This window comes from Chiloscyllium plagiosum, unplaced genomic scaffold (assembly GCF_037043375.1).
Source record: "Chiloscyllium plagiosum isolate Xiang-an unplaced genomic scaffold, Cpla_swu_hap1 HiC_scaffold_6, whole genome shotgun sequence".
NCBI lineage: Eukaryota > Metazoa > Chordata > Chondrichthyes > Orectolobiformes > Hemiscylliidae > Chiloscyllium > Chiloscyllium plagiosum.
The window spans coordinates 70,067,039-70,081,988 of NW_028270144.1; the positions used below are offsets into that span (position 1 = coordinate 70,067,039).

The window sequence follows — 14,950 nt, forward strand, 5'->3', positions numbered from 1 at the left end:
GACTTATGACAGTGGGATCTTGTTGCTCCACAGTCTAGAAAAATTCTGGGGTACTTTCTTTTAACACCTCAGTTCCCTAATATTCCTTTGGCTCCTCCACAACAAGGGGTGTCACTCCTACCTTGGATCCTGATAAATTGTTCCCAAGAACAAACTTTGTTCCTGGAATTGACACTCTGTCAATCATTCCCACTGTTACTTCCCCAGTGTTGATTTGGCTCTCCAACCTGATCTTACAGAGGGGAATGCTAAATTTCTGTCCATCTATTTCACAAATTACCACTCTCTTGGGTAACATATCAGAAAGAATGCAAATATGTTCATCTCTTACTATTAGAGACTGATTAGCACCTGTATCTCTCAAAAAAATTGTAACTTCTTTTCCTTTTTCCCCCGTGCTTCCTGAGTAAATTTTACCCAGAGAGGTGAAGTCTTTGTAGCGATCAAACACTAACTCAATACTCAAATCCTGCCTAGGCTGTCCACTCTCTTGTAGCTTCTCGACTTTTTTTGGCATTTTCTTTACTACTTTCACTAATCCCACTGGCTTAGCTTCTTTTACCACATCTTCTCCCACAATGCCTTTCTTCAACAACCAGCACTGTAATTTTGTGTGTCCCATCTTACCACAGTGGAAACACCTAAGGTGTTTCACCTCCTTTTCACACTTGGGGGTTCTTTTTTAACCCCTCTGTTAATTAAACCAAACACCCAGAAAAGCTCACCTTACCTTGAAATCTGTTAAAATATGAGTGACAGAGAACTCACAAATTCCACTATTTAAAGACAATAACATCAACGTTTTTTATCTTTAAAAGTGAACATTAAACAACTAATCACAATTCTAAACCCCTCTTTCTCTTAACTGTTTATTACCTGCCTACAACTCTGTAACAATACGCTGTTACAATAAAATTCTTAGTAAAATTATATCAACTTAATTTCAAAACCACACAGCGACTGTCATCTTCTGTGTCTTTCTTCTTCCGGCTGAGGATCTCCTTGGGTCATGTTTTTCTTATTGCAAGTATGTTTCAATGAAAAAGTATCTTTGAAAGAGAGTGTTTCCTAATTTCTTGGAAAGCAAGATGTCAGATCTCCAGACGTTTCTGTCTTGATGGAAATTGTACTCTCTCCAATTTTCAAAATGTCCGCATTTTTTAAACACCCAACATCAGATTGTCTCATTGGTTCGATGTTGGCAAACAATAAATTCAAACTTGATTGGGTTTTAATATCCTGGGGCATAATTTAAACTGATTTGGTTAATTTTGAATTGTTGTCAAAACTTCAACCAAAACGCGGATATCCCTTTCACAGCCAAATGTTACAAATTTTCAATTTTCCAGTACACCCTGAGACTGCCATTTAGTCTTATCACAGGTGCTTGTAAGCTCTCAGTTCAGAATAGCATTCAATCTCTATTAAAGGTACAGTACACACCTTCAACTTCATAACAGCAGTTAGGGAGGCAAATGCAATTTATTTTGAGAGGACTTTAAAATAAACACTTGGATGTTCTTCTGAGGCTCTATAAGGCTTTGGTCAGACCACATTTGGAGTATTGTGTGCAGTTTTGGGCCCCATATCTCAGGATGTACTGGCCCTGCAGCATGTTCATAATTCACAAGAATTATGCCAGGAATGAAAACATGAGGAATGTTTGAGGACTCTGGGTTTATATTTGAAGGAGTTTAGAAGGATGAGGGGGGATCTAATTTAAACATACAGAATAGTGTATGGCCTGGACAGGGTAGATGTTGGGAAGAGGTTTCCATTGGTAGGAGAGACTAGGACCCATAGGCATAGCCTTAAAGTAAAGGTGAGGCCTTTCAGTAAGGAGCCAGAGAGTGGTGAATCATTGGAATTCATTGCCACAGAAGGGTATGAAGGCCAGGTCACTGAGTACATTTAAGATGGAGATAGATAGGTTCTTGAATATCAAGGGGATTAAGAGTTACGGGAAGAAAGTGATTGAGAAGTTTATCAACTATGATTGGATTGTGGAGCAGACCCGATGTTATGTGCCCAGAATTATGGTCTTGAGACAAAAGTTTTGATGAACTTGAGATGTTAATGATTGCAGGATGGGGAGTTCACTTGGATTTGGGTTCATAAGGCTCATAAAGTGGAATCTCCTTAGATGCTATTCAGTTTAATAATGAGATTGCTGACACCGCCAAAGTGCTCTTAGAATGCATGTGCAAAGTGACCTTGTGCAGTATTTCTGCCAGGACTGCAAGTGACACCATTCCATTCTGTTTGCTGATATTTATTGTGCTTATTTAGACACTGTCATGTTTTGTTTTATTGATGGATCATTTCACAAAGTCTGCATGTGCAGAACTTTCCTTATGCGCAATGTCAGGAGACACAACCATTTGTAACACTGAACTGAACAGATTGCATTAATGTATTTGACTTACATATATACACCAGCACATTCTACATGAAAACTGACTTAGATGTATTTTTAAAATATTTGATTTAATTGGTCATCCTAAGATTTATATACACCATCAGACAGTAGATTCATGTACAGAAAGGAAATTAGGAAGGCAACTAAGGTTGCTTTGATAAAATCGCACAAACACTTTAAGTCATGGTCACTTGGAAAATCATGGAAGTCAGACACTTCTGAACAGCAATAATTTTTGTTACATTTGTATTGTACCTGTCAATATTGCTTTATGCCTCAGTAGTTTCATGATTAAAGATTTCTTTTTAGAAATAAAGAAGCATTACCACTAAATTCCAAGCTATCTTCTGAAAAACACAGTACCCACAGTGAAAGTACACTTTTCTTTGAAATGCCATATTTCTTGACAAATAATTTATGAATGTAAGACTGTATCACTGCATAAAAAACCTGAGCCAAAGTTCTTACCACAGACCTCAACAAAAACTGCCTGCAAAGAACACTGTCTTGTGGTTTTCCCTTTTCTCAATGATGGTGAGAACTATTTTTTAAATAGGGGAGTTTTGCCATAGTGGAGAAATCTGATCTTCCACAGATATAAAATTAGCTTTTCAAAACTTCTTAATCAGATGTGTCATCACTGGGCAGGCCAGTATTTATTGTTCACCTCTAATTATCTAGATGGCTATTATGAGTTAATCACATTACTGTAGGTTGGAAATGATCTGTAGGCCCGACCAGATAAGGATGGCAGATTTCCTGCTTAAAGGACCTTAGTGAACCAGATGGGTTTTTACAACAATCAATAGTGTTTACATGGTTTCCATTAGGTTAGCCTTTTCTTCAATTTTTTTTTAATTGAACGCCAATTTCATCCACTGCCATAAACGCATGACCACATGGCCACACGCTTGGGGTTCTAAATGACTAGTCCAATGATATTACTACTATGCTACTGTATCCCTTTAGCAGAACTCTTAGATGTATTTGATGGTAATTATTAATTCAGTATGGCATTTAAAAACTCCTCATCCAGCAAGGTGCAAATTTATCCAGGGTTTCTGCAGCAAGGCTCGTAAATTCTTATAATTGGTTTCCAATGATTTCAGTTGGTTGAGGTTGGGAAAAGTATTTGAACAGCATACCCTCTGCAGAAGTGCACCATTTGTGGATTCAAGACATTGTTCACAATTATGACAGAAACAGACAGCAATAATAATCTCGACGTTAATTACCGCTGCAAAATCCGCACAAGAATCATTGTGGAAAGAGGTTGACTGAAATTTGAGTTATTTTGAGTGGAGTAAAGAGACCAATTAAGAATCTCTTGAAGACTCTGGATTGTTTCTCTTATAACTGAATTGTGTATGGTCAATGACTTTGCTTTGTTTGCTAAATTACAGTATCCACGCAAGATGGTGAACCAAATATACGAATGTATATTTAGATTTCATTCATGTAACATGTACACTGCTAACCAGACCAGCATCAACTACCCTTGAGAAAGTGGTGGTCGGTCTGTTTGATGCCTTGTAGTGCTTGGAGTGTAGATTCTTCCATACTGCAGTTAATTACAAAATTTGTAGTGATGAATTGAAGTATTTCCAAGTTAGGATGCTGATGTGCTTGAGAGGGAATTTGCAGATAGCATTGTTCCCGGTACCTGCTTTCTTGTCCTTGTCATTCTTGAGTGTGGATTCAGAATTCTGGAAGATGCTGTTGAGGAAACTTTGGCAGTTTGCTGCATTCCCACTGGGCCAGATTTGATGTACAGCAGTGAATGCTGTGTGTTGCTTTGTTCTAAATGGTGTTAAACTTCCTAAACATTGGTGGAGCTGTAGTCAACCAGGCAAATGGAGTGTATTTCATCACTTCTATTTTGTACCTTTTAAATAGTAGAAAGCAATGGGGAGTCACATTATTTGCAACTGGATCAGATGAGTTGCTGCTCAATGGTGACCTCCAAAATTTGGATAGTGAAGAAGTCAGCAGTGGTAATACATTGAATATCAAAAGTAAATGATTAGGTTTTTGTCCAACCTTTTGTTGGAGGTGGCATGAATGCCATCTGAACAACCCAAGTTCATATGTTGTCCAAGTCTTTCTGCAGATAGACGTGGACTGCTTCAGTATCTCAAAAGTTGAGAATGGAACAGATAACTTAATCTCAATTGTTAATTAACATCCCATTTGAGCTCTGATGAAGGAGGTAATTGATGAGAAGGTTGAAGATGGTTGAGTTAAGGCACTATCCCAGAGGAACATTTGCAACGATGACTTGGTCTCCAGCAACCATCAATTTTTGTGCTAGATGCAACTTGAACCACAATTCCTGATACTTTCATATAGTATAATTTGTGTATTGTTGACTCAAGAATGTAGATATAAAATTGAACTTGTTCTGTTAGAAGAAAGACATGTTACTTAAAAGATGTGTCCCATTTCCACCCTCATCCCTCAATAAAACTGCCTATACTGATCGAAAATATATGATGAATATATAAATTATTGTTTACTGTAGCTATGCACAGAAATCAACATGGAGTTACATTATAAGGTGAGTGAACTGTCAACTTTTATCAAAGTTGCACTAAACATGTATAATGTATAAACAGTTAGAAAATCTTGTTAAATTATTGGTACATTTAATTTTCCAAGTTAAACAGTTTGAATATTTTAAGTTCTTTCTGTGTAGAAAATGCTTGTTTGGTGCTATATATTCAAGTAATATTAGCTTCAGGGATCTTCATTGTTTTTTGCAATAGTGAAGGGTGAGTTTTCATAAATTTCAGAACAAGATACTAACATACCCAGTATAGCAGGGTCTGTGAATTATGAGTTCTTTGTATACTTGATATGGAAAATGTCCACTGTAGTTTCATGGCATTGTCTTAAGTCAAAATCGCAGTAACCAATAGAAAATCGTCCCTGTAAAAGAAACATAAAAATGACCTGATGCATCATCAGTGCTATTATATTTTAAAAAGAAAACTTACCACATAGTCATAAAGTCAGACAGCATGGAAACAGATTCTTCAGTCCAACTCGTCTGCTCAATCTGATATCTTTCAATAATTAACATTCCATTGGCTATGGCACTTCGGCCTTAGCAATTTTGTTGAATTAATGACAAGCATGACTGCCACTTCACAGAAAAAAAGTGGCTCTCTACTTTACTTTAATAAATATTTACTTTAATTATGATATTTCTAACTTCAATGTACAATGCATGTTGCTGTTTTAATTTTGTATGCTGTTTCCTGATTTTCACTTCTCCATTGCTGCCACTGTCACACATGTTTTAACTTAATTCTAATTGACATCAGAAAATGGACTGAATAATCATATTACTGGATGTTCCTCAGAAATGATCTACGAAAAGTTTCAATTTGCATAAAATGTTCATAGTCTAGGGATAAGTAATGAGCAATTTGTAACTTATCTTGCAATTGAAAAAGACCTGAAACCCAGTCTGTAAGAAAATCTTGAATCCCAATCTATGAATATTAGATGATAACATACAAATACCAGCAGTTGATTAGGTGTGGAAACAGGAATTGTGGAAGACAGAGGTATTTTGCTTTAGTTAAGTAATGCAATCTACTAATGGGAGAGAATTATGGCAAATGCTTGATTTGATATTACTACATAAAGGTATCTTGTGTTGATCAAATATGAAAAAAAGACAGAAATTGTATGAGGATAGTTGGTGGTTGAGGGGCAAGAAAGGACAGAAGTGTTGAAATTGGCGAGAATGAATGCAGGAAAGAATAGCAATAATAAACATGACAGAAATGTGAATTTGAAGCTATTGGAACGGAAACTCAGTGTTAGCAAGAAGCCGGTGAGATGGAGAATGAACTGTGATTCTCTTAAATTAGGAGAAACAAACTCACAGCCACTCTTTTAAATGGTCATGACACATACCTTTTGAGTAAATCAAATATTATTCAAAATTTGAAAATAGTTTATCTTGGATTGAAATTCACCATGTATGAGCAGAAATAAACCATTCAGCCCACTGAATCTGCTCCACCATTCAAAGAAATCAGGCTGATCTGATAATCCTCAATTCCCACTTTCCTGCCTTTTCTCATAACCCTTGATTCCCTTACTGATTAAATATCTGTCTTGGATATACTTAACCACTGAGACTCCATATCCTCGAAGGTAAAGAGATTCCTTCTTTCTGTTCTAACAGGCAACCCCTTATTCTGAGATTATTCCCTCTGGCCCTTCTACACAGAGGAACCTCATTTATCCAAATATCGGATTATCCGAAGGAGATCTCGAGGTCTGATAGAACATTACATCAAAGAGACGTTTCCAACACTGATCGCATCTTTTGTTTATAATGATTAAAAATGAACCCGGCTTACTGAAATGCTGCCGAGAATAGCCCTGGACATCGACGGAAGCCCAGGCACCGTCTCCAAATGACTGACTGCCCACCCTCTCTCCTGACACTTTCCCTGGAGTTCTACATAGGGTGTACCCTAACCCTCCCCTTCCCCAGATAATCTCTCCAACATTATCCTGTACAGGGCAAAGGTGGACTTGTCAAAACGTTGCAGTAAAAAATTGTGTGTTGCTGTGTGTGTGTGTGTGTGTGTGTTTGTGCTATTTTGAGACTCATCCCCCCCAAAGGCAGCAGCAGTCTTGCTGTTGGTGTCCAGTCTGGCTGCCCTGAGGTGGGGGAGGGGGTGGGACAGGGTGGATGGAGTTTGGGGGGTAGGGGAGGGGAGGCCTCACACGCAGCGTTCTGCTGCCTAGTCTCCTGAACAGGGAGCGGACCTAGCAAGTGCTTGCTGTCTCAATCCCACTGAACTAATTTTTTTTGGGGGGGGGGGGGTGGGTGGGGGGGGGGGGGGGGGGCGGAGTAGGGAGATGGCAGGAGGCTTCAGCAATGCTGCAGGTCCCTTACACGCAAAGTGTGTGTCTGCTCAGAAACAAACCCTGAGACAGAGAGAGGGAGCAAGGCAGGGAGAGTGAGGAAAAAGGAAACTTCAGAAAACTCCGAGCCCCAGAGGAGAGGCATTGAATCAATCAACTGAATAATCAATTATCTGAATGAAATATGGCCCGCCCATCTCATTCAGATAATCAAGGTTCATCTGTATTTCAATAAGGTTGCCCCCTCATTCTTCTGAACTCCATTGAGTACAGGCCCAATCCTTTCAACTTCTCCTCAGTAGACACCATCTCCATACTTAAGGTCAACCTAGTTAAACCTTCTCTGGACTGCATCCAATGCCAGCATAATTTCCTTTGATAAGGGACCCAAAACTGTTCACAGTATTCCAGTTATGGTCTGACTCGGCTTTGTATAGATTCAGTAAGACTTAGCTATTTTTACACTCTATTCCCTTTGAAATAAAGACCAACCAGTGTTCCATTTGCCTTCTCTGTTACTGGCTGAACTTATATCCTAGCTTTCTGTAATTTATAAGTCAGAATTCCCAAAACTCTCCATTGCTAGAGACTTTCTGCATTTAAATAATATTCAATCCTTCTATTCCTCTTGCCAAAGTACATAACCTCACATTTTCCCAAACAGCATTCCATCCATCATGTTTTTGACCACTCGTATATCCCTCTGCAGTATGTTTGTGTCACCCTCATTAATTGCATTCCCACCTATTTTTGTGTCATCTGAAAACTTGGCTAATACTTCATCACTTCTATCATCTAAGTCATCAATATATATCATAAATAATTGTTACCTCAAAGGGTACAAAAACGAATGGAATATTGTATCACAACAGGCCTAACTGGAAAATCACTGGCACTGTTCTCTCAAATCAATCTCCACAACAATATAGAGTAATATCTTGTAGTGAATGCTATTTTCAGAGCTCAGATGGAAGAGAGATGTACACTGACGTCTACATATAGAGGATTTCAAGAAAGAGTTTACTTTCATTCTTCAGGGTTAAAATTTAAGTTTTAATGCAGGCAGCTAGATGAGAGGTGATTATTATAGTTAATAAAAAGGAAGGTTTCAACAGGAATTTCTTTTAATGTGATACCAGTGGAGACTATCATCTGCTAGGTATGCGTGTTGTAAATTAAGATTTTTGATCATTTAAATTAATATTGGAAAACCATGTGCATTACATGCCAGGATCAGAGTCAGGAGATTACAAGTTATAGTTAGTACGTTTGCAGATGACATCAAAATTAGAGGTGTACTTGACAGCGAAGGTTAACTCAAGAGTACAACAGGCTCTGGATCAGATTGAGGAGAAAGTGAGGTCTGCAGATGCTGGAGATCAGAGCTGGAAATGTGTTGCTGGAAAAGCGCAGCAGGTCAGGCAGCATCCAGGGAACAGGAGAATCGACGTTTCAGGCATAAGCCCTTCTTCAGGGCTGAAGAAGGGCTTATGCCCGAAACGTCGATTCTCCTGTTCCCTGGATGCTGCCTGACCTGCTGCGCTTTTCCAGCAACACATTTCCAGCTCTGGATCAGATTGGACAATGGACCGAGGAGTGGCAGATGGAGTTTAATTTAGATGAATGTGAGGTGCTGCATTTTGGAAAGGCAAATTGGGGCAAGACTTATAAGGTCCTGGGGAGTGTTGCTGAAGAAAGAGATCTTGGCATGCAGGTTCATTGTTCCTTGAAAGTGGAGTTGCAGGCAGATAGGAAAGTGAAAGTGTTTGGTATGTTTGCCTTTAGTAGTCATTGCATTGAGTATAGGAGTTGGGAGGTCATGTTACACGGCTGTATAGGACATGGTTAGGCCACTTTTGGAATACTATGTGCAATTCTGGTCTCCCTGCTATAGGAAAGGTGTTGTGAAACTTGAAAGGATTCAGAAAAGATTTACAAGGACGTTGCCAGAGTTGGAGGGTTTAAGCTATAGGGAGAGGCTGTATAGGCTGGGGCTACTTTCCCTGGAGTGGTGGAGGCTAAGGGGTGACCTTACAGAGGTTTATAAAATATGAGGGCATGGATAGGATAAATAGATACAGTCTAATCCCTGGGATGGGGGAATCCAGAACTAGAGGGCATAGGTTCAGAGTGAGAGGGGGGAAAATTTAAAACGGACATAAGGGGCAACTTTTAAGGGTGGTGCGTGTATGGAATGAGCTGCCAGAGGAAGTGGTGGAGACTGGTACAATTATAGCATTTAAAACGCATCTGGATGGGTATATGAGTAAGAAGTGTTTAGAGGGATATGAGCCAAGTGCTGGCAAATGGGACTGGATTAGTTTTGAATATTTGGTAGGTATCGACGTGATGTACAGAAGGGTCTGTTTCTGTGCTGTACATCTAAATGCCTCTAAATTCTATGTCTATTTCTGATCTTCCTTACTCAATGCTTTTTTAAAAATCTCTTCTGAAGAAATCATACTTTTACCTGATTTGCTTATAGTAGTGGCGTGTTAATAGTGAGCATTAACAGTTAAGAGATGAGACTTTCCAAGTAATATTTGGGAAGGTGAAACTGAATTACGCTCTCCAAAAAGAATCAGAGATTATTAATTCCTTATACATGGAAGGTACAGTTATCCTCAGTTTGTTTTCCACCTATGCAAGAACAGACATAAGAGGCTGAAAAATTACATCAGAATACCGATAAGTTGTTCTGGAATGAACATATGAATTGGGCACAACTTGCTCTGTCTTTTGTGGTGTCTGCAAAAATTTCTCTTTCATTTATTTCTGATATTTTATTCGGATTGCATCTATCCCTGTGCAACTTAATGTTCTAAGCAAATCTTCAAGTTCAACAGATGATTTTCATTTAAGTCTCTGGTGGGACACTGGTGAAGCTGGCTGGGCCAGCATTAATTGCCCATCCCTAGTTACCCTTCAGAAGGTGGTGATGAACTGTTTTCTTGGACAACTACAGTATATATGCTGTAGGTAGACTCACAATGCCATTATGGAGGTAATTCCAGGAGGTTGACACAGCAAAAATGAAGGAAGAGTCAGATATTCCCAAATCAGGACGTTGACTGGCTTGGAGGCGGTAGCGTTTTCGTGTATATGCCGCCCTTGTCCATCTAGATAGAAGTTGTCATGGGTTTGGTAGAGGTTGCCTAAGAATCTTTTTGAGGCATTTCTGTAGCACATCTTGTAGGTAATACACACTGCTGCTACTGAGTGTCAGTGGTGGAGGGTATGGATGCTTTTGGATATGGTGCCAATCAAGTGGGCTACTTTGTCCTGGGTGGTATCAAACGTCTTGTACCATTAAAGGTGTACACAGAGGTAATTGGGAATTATTCCATCACACTTCTAACTTGTGCCTTGTAGATAGTGGAAAGGCTTTTGGTAGTCAGGAGATGAGTCACTCACTGCAGTATTTCAAGCCTTGGACCTGCTCTTGTTGCCACTCTTATTTACATTGCAAGATGAGTTGTGTTTCTGCTCAATGGTAACCTTCAGGAGGTTGAAAGAGGGGAATTCAGTGTTAATCATGCCACAAATGTCAAGGCATGGTGGTTAGATTATCTCTTCTTGGAGAAGGTCATTGACATCACACGTGCCACGCAATGTTACTTGCCACTTGTTAGTTCAAGCCTTTATTGTCCATACCCTGTTGCATTTGAACGTTGGTTGCTTCAGTATCTGAGGAGCCACAAGCAGTGCTGTACGTTGCACACTCATGAATGCACATCTCCAGTTCTGACCTTAAGATGGAGGGATGATTATTAATGAAGCAGCTGAAGATGCTTGGGTCTAGGACACTATTGTGAGGAACTCCTGCAGAGTAATCTTGGAGCTAAGATAACTGACCTTCAACAACCAGAATCAGAACCATCTTCCCTCTTTGTTAGGACTCTTTGATGCTACACTTGTCAAATGCTGCCTTGATGCTAAGGACCTGTCACTCTCACCTCACCTCTGGAATTCAGCTCTTTTGTCCATGTTTGAATCAAGGCTGTAATGAGGTCAGGAGCTGAGTGGACCTGGCAGAACTCAAACTGGGCATCACTGAGTAGGTTTTTGTTGAGCAGGTGCTGCTCGACAGCACTACTGATGATCATCCAGCATCCAAAATCATCTCCCTTCATTTATACATCACACCCATTGCTGCTCTAAACCTTCATACTTAGTTTCTCGAGCTGTCTCCTTGTGGACCTCTCAAGTCTCACTCTGTGCAAACTATTAACTTATCCAGAATTACATTTTATTCTTCAGAATAATAAGATCTCCTCACAATGGGTCTGGATAAAACCAAAATATTGCAGTTGCTAGAAATCCAAAAGAAAAACAAAATAGTGCAGACAGCCAGCAGGTCTGGCAGAATCTATGGAGAGAGAAACTGAGTTAATGTTTCAAGGCCAAAGATACTACTTCAGAATGCATTAGTTTGGGTTTTGCTTTGAGAATAATGATAAAGCAATAGTGCTAACTTCTTATGGACTAAATTGAACTGAAAATTCTAAAATACAAATTTATGTCATTAACTGTGGAAAGTTGGAAGTTATGATCAGAATTGCCCTGCTGAACATTGATGTCAACATCAAGTCGATGTAAAGATGTGAAAATAATATTCTGTAGATGTTGGAAACCCATAATAGGACCATAAGATATAAGAGGAGAATTAGGCCATTCGGTCCATCAAGTCTGCTCTATCATTCAAACATGGCTGACATGTTTCTCAACCCCATTCATCTGTCTTACTAATCAAGAGCTTGTCTATCTCTGCCTTACATACACTCAAAGACTTGGGTCTCCACAATCCTCTGCGGCAATGCATTCCACAAATTGACCAGCCCCTGGTTGAAGAAATTCTTCCTCATTTCATTTCTAAAGGTTCATCCCTTCACTCTGAGGCTGTGCACTCGGGTCCTAGTCTCTACTATTAAGTTAAACATCCTCTTCACATCCATTGTACCTAGGCTTCTCAGCATTCTGTTTCAATGAGATCCCCCTCATCCTTCTAAACTCCACTGAGTACAGAGACAGTCCTCAACTGCTCGTCATATGACAAGCCCTTCATTCCGGGACGGTTCTTTTTTCAGATACAAAACTGCGCACAGTATTTTAAATATGTTCTGAATTATAACGTTGCATTTGCCTTCCCAAGTGCAAACTGCCTGCATGTCAACCTTACTAAAAGCCTAAGCTAGGACTCCTAAGACTCTTTATGCTTCAGATTTCCAAAGCCTTTCCCCATTTAGAAAATAGCCAATTCCTCTATTCATCCTACCAAAGTGCATGACCTCACACTTTCCCACACGGTAGTCCATCTGCTACTTCTTTGCCCACTTTCTCCTAGCCAAAATCCTCCTGTAGCCTCTCCCCTTCCTCAATGCTACCTATCCCTCCACTTATCTTTGTGTCATCTCCAGACCTAGCAATAATGCACTCAGTTCCATTGTCCAGATCGCTAATGAACAACATAAATAACTGTGGTCCCAATACTGCCATCTGAGGACCTCCACTAACCACCGGCTACGATCCTGAAAAAAAACCCTTTATCCCTACTCTCTGCTTTCTGCCAGTCAGCTAACCCTCTATCCATGCAAGTATCTTGCTCCTAATACCATGGGTTCTTAGCTTATTTAGCAACCTACTGTGTAGCACCCTGTGAAAGATCATCTAGAAATCCAAATAGATCACGTCCATTGGCTCTCCTTCGTCTAACTTGCTCATTACCTCCTCAAGGAATTCTATCTTTTAGGGTCTAGGTGACCCAGCTACGATGTGTGGCAAAATCAAGTGACAGATGTATTGAAGTCTATCTCGACAGTGAGATCATTCTCGCTTCGTCTTTTATGCTACTCAATGTGGAATTGCGAGATTCTCGCTAGGTAGCAGTGGAATGAAAATTAATGGTCATTAATGCTTGTTAAACACTTTGTTAACATCACAACTCGCTTTATTAATATTAAGACTCTCGTATTATTAAATTTGAAGTGGGAGAAGTTAACAAGGTTACCAGCACATGGAGATGATAGATTCAGCTCACCACTTGCTCCGAATTACCTCCATTTTGGGTACTGGGCAGGAGCTGCTAAGGGGACAATCCACGGTCATCAGCCACACACAGCTGTCATCTATGGACAGTGTCATCCAGCAGGTGAGAACTCATCACAAACATCCTGACACTTCCTTGAAATATTGGCAGCTATTCACAAGACACATGCAGTGTGCAGCAGTAACTGGCTTTGAGAAGACTACTTTGGGGACAGTGTGTGTATAGACAGGAATTTAGCTCACAGAATGCATCAGACTGAATCTCAGGGCTGCTTCTTGGCTCTCTTAACACTTGCTGATTTTTGACTAGGCAAGATGGCCGCGATTCTGTAGAACTGCTGTGGACAGCTCTGCCTAACAGCCAAGGCATACTGGTGTTTTTTGCCATCCCTGGCCAACCTATGTGGTGGAATTATTAGTTTAAAACCTTCCAGAACACATATTTGTTAATATTTGGGAGTGGGAAGGATTCCAAAGGGAAAAGGCGCAAGCAAACAGCAGCAGGGAGGACACTCCCCTGCAGCACCTACAACACCAGAGACTGCAGCAGTAGCAGCCTCTCCTGAACCTCCCGGGGACCTGGCAGACTCACAGGAATTGGCTGCGATAATGGAGAGAGTTACCTTGAAAGTTGTGGCTGCGATTGAGGAAATCCCTGAGGAGATTCGTGTCCAGGTCCAACCTATTGCATCCATGCTGCAGAAGCATGAGCAGGAGATCCAGGGCCTCGGGGAGAGGCTGGAGGAGGTGGAAAGTTGAACTAAGGCCTCGGAAGCTACAATGGAGTCCTCATCCAGTCGAATCCAGGTGCTGGAGCGGGAGGCGCGGGCCTCGCGAGACCATATCGACGACCTCAAAAAACGTGGTAGGAGAATAAATCTCCGAATTGTTGGGCTCCCTAAAGGTGAGGAAGGTGCGCAGCCAGTCAGCTTCTTTGAAAACTGGCTGCTGACGTTTTTGGGCCTTCACATCGAGTCCAGCAGGCTACAGATTGAAAGGGCATATCGGGTTACAGTGCACAGGTCAGGGCCGGTGCTGCGCCCCCGCTCGGTACTAGTGCACTTCCATTCATATAAGGACAAGCAAAAAGTCATAGAAGCTTCCAGATCCCTGCGAAAAGATCCGCAGACACTGCTGTACAAGGGGTCAAAAATCATGATTTTCCAGGATTTCTTTGCAGCTGTAATTCGAAAGAGGAAGTCCTTTGATGAAGTTAAAAAGAGGCTGAGAAACCTGGGCATCCAGTACTCCATGAGATACCCCGCAGTGCTCCATTTCAGCCACGAGGACTCAGTTTGACTCGGCGGATAAAGCTAAAAACCTTGTGGCTGGGGGAAGAGTCTTCCATTCAAGGTTTTATAGTTGCTTTTTTTTTTGTAGTTTTTTGGTAGTAATAGTTGTTTATAGTTATGATAGAGTAGTTTTTGTATATGAGTCTATGAGTCTTTATTTACTTATGCTCGGTGCTTTGTAAACAGGGTTCTCTCTCCCAGGGATTCGAGGGACTCTGAAAAGGGGATATGGCTACGTGTCGTATTAAATGGTGCACCTGGAACATTAAGGGAAGTCATTCGCCTGTTAAAAGAAAAAAGT

General features: G+C 40.5%; 1 protein-coding gene across 2 annotated transcripts in view; it reads right to left on the minus strand.

Moving 5' to 3' along the window:
- Window positions 1-2,262: 2,262 nt before the first annotated feature.
- The window catches only part of mitd1 (MIT, microtubule interacting and transport, domain containing 1), a 42,540-nt gene continuing 29,852 nt past the window's right edge, over window positions 2,263-14,950 (minus strand). The window contains exons 8-9 of one of the 2 annotated variants that reach the window (XM_043691675.2): window positions 5,230-5,347; window positions 2,263-4,820 (exon numbers count right to left, since the gene is read on the minus strand). In XM_043691675.2, the coding sequence (XP_043547610.1) occupies window positions 5,252-5,347 (96 nt within the window). In that variant the 3' untranslated portion in view covers window positions 2,263-4,820; window positions 5,230-5,251. The other variant, XM_043691676.2, reaches the window with a different exon arrangement.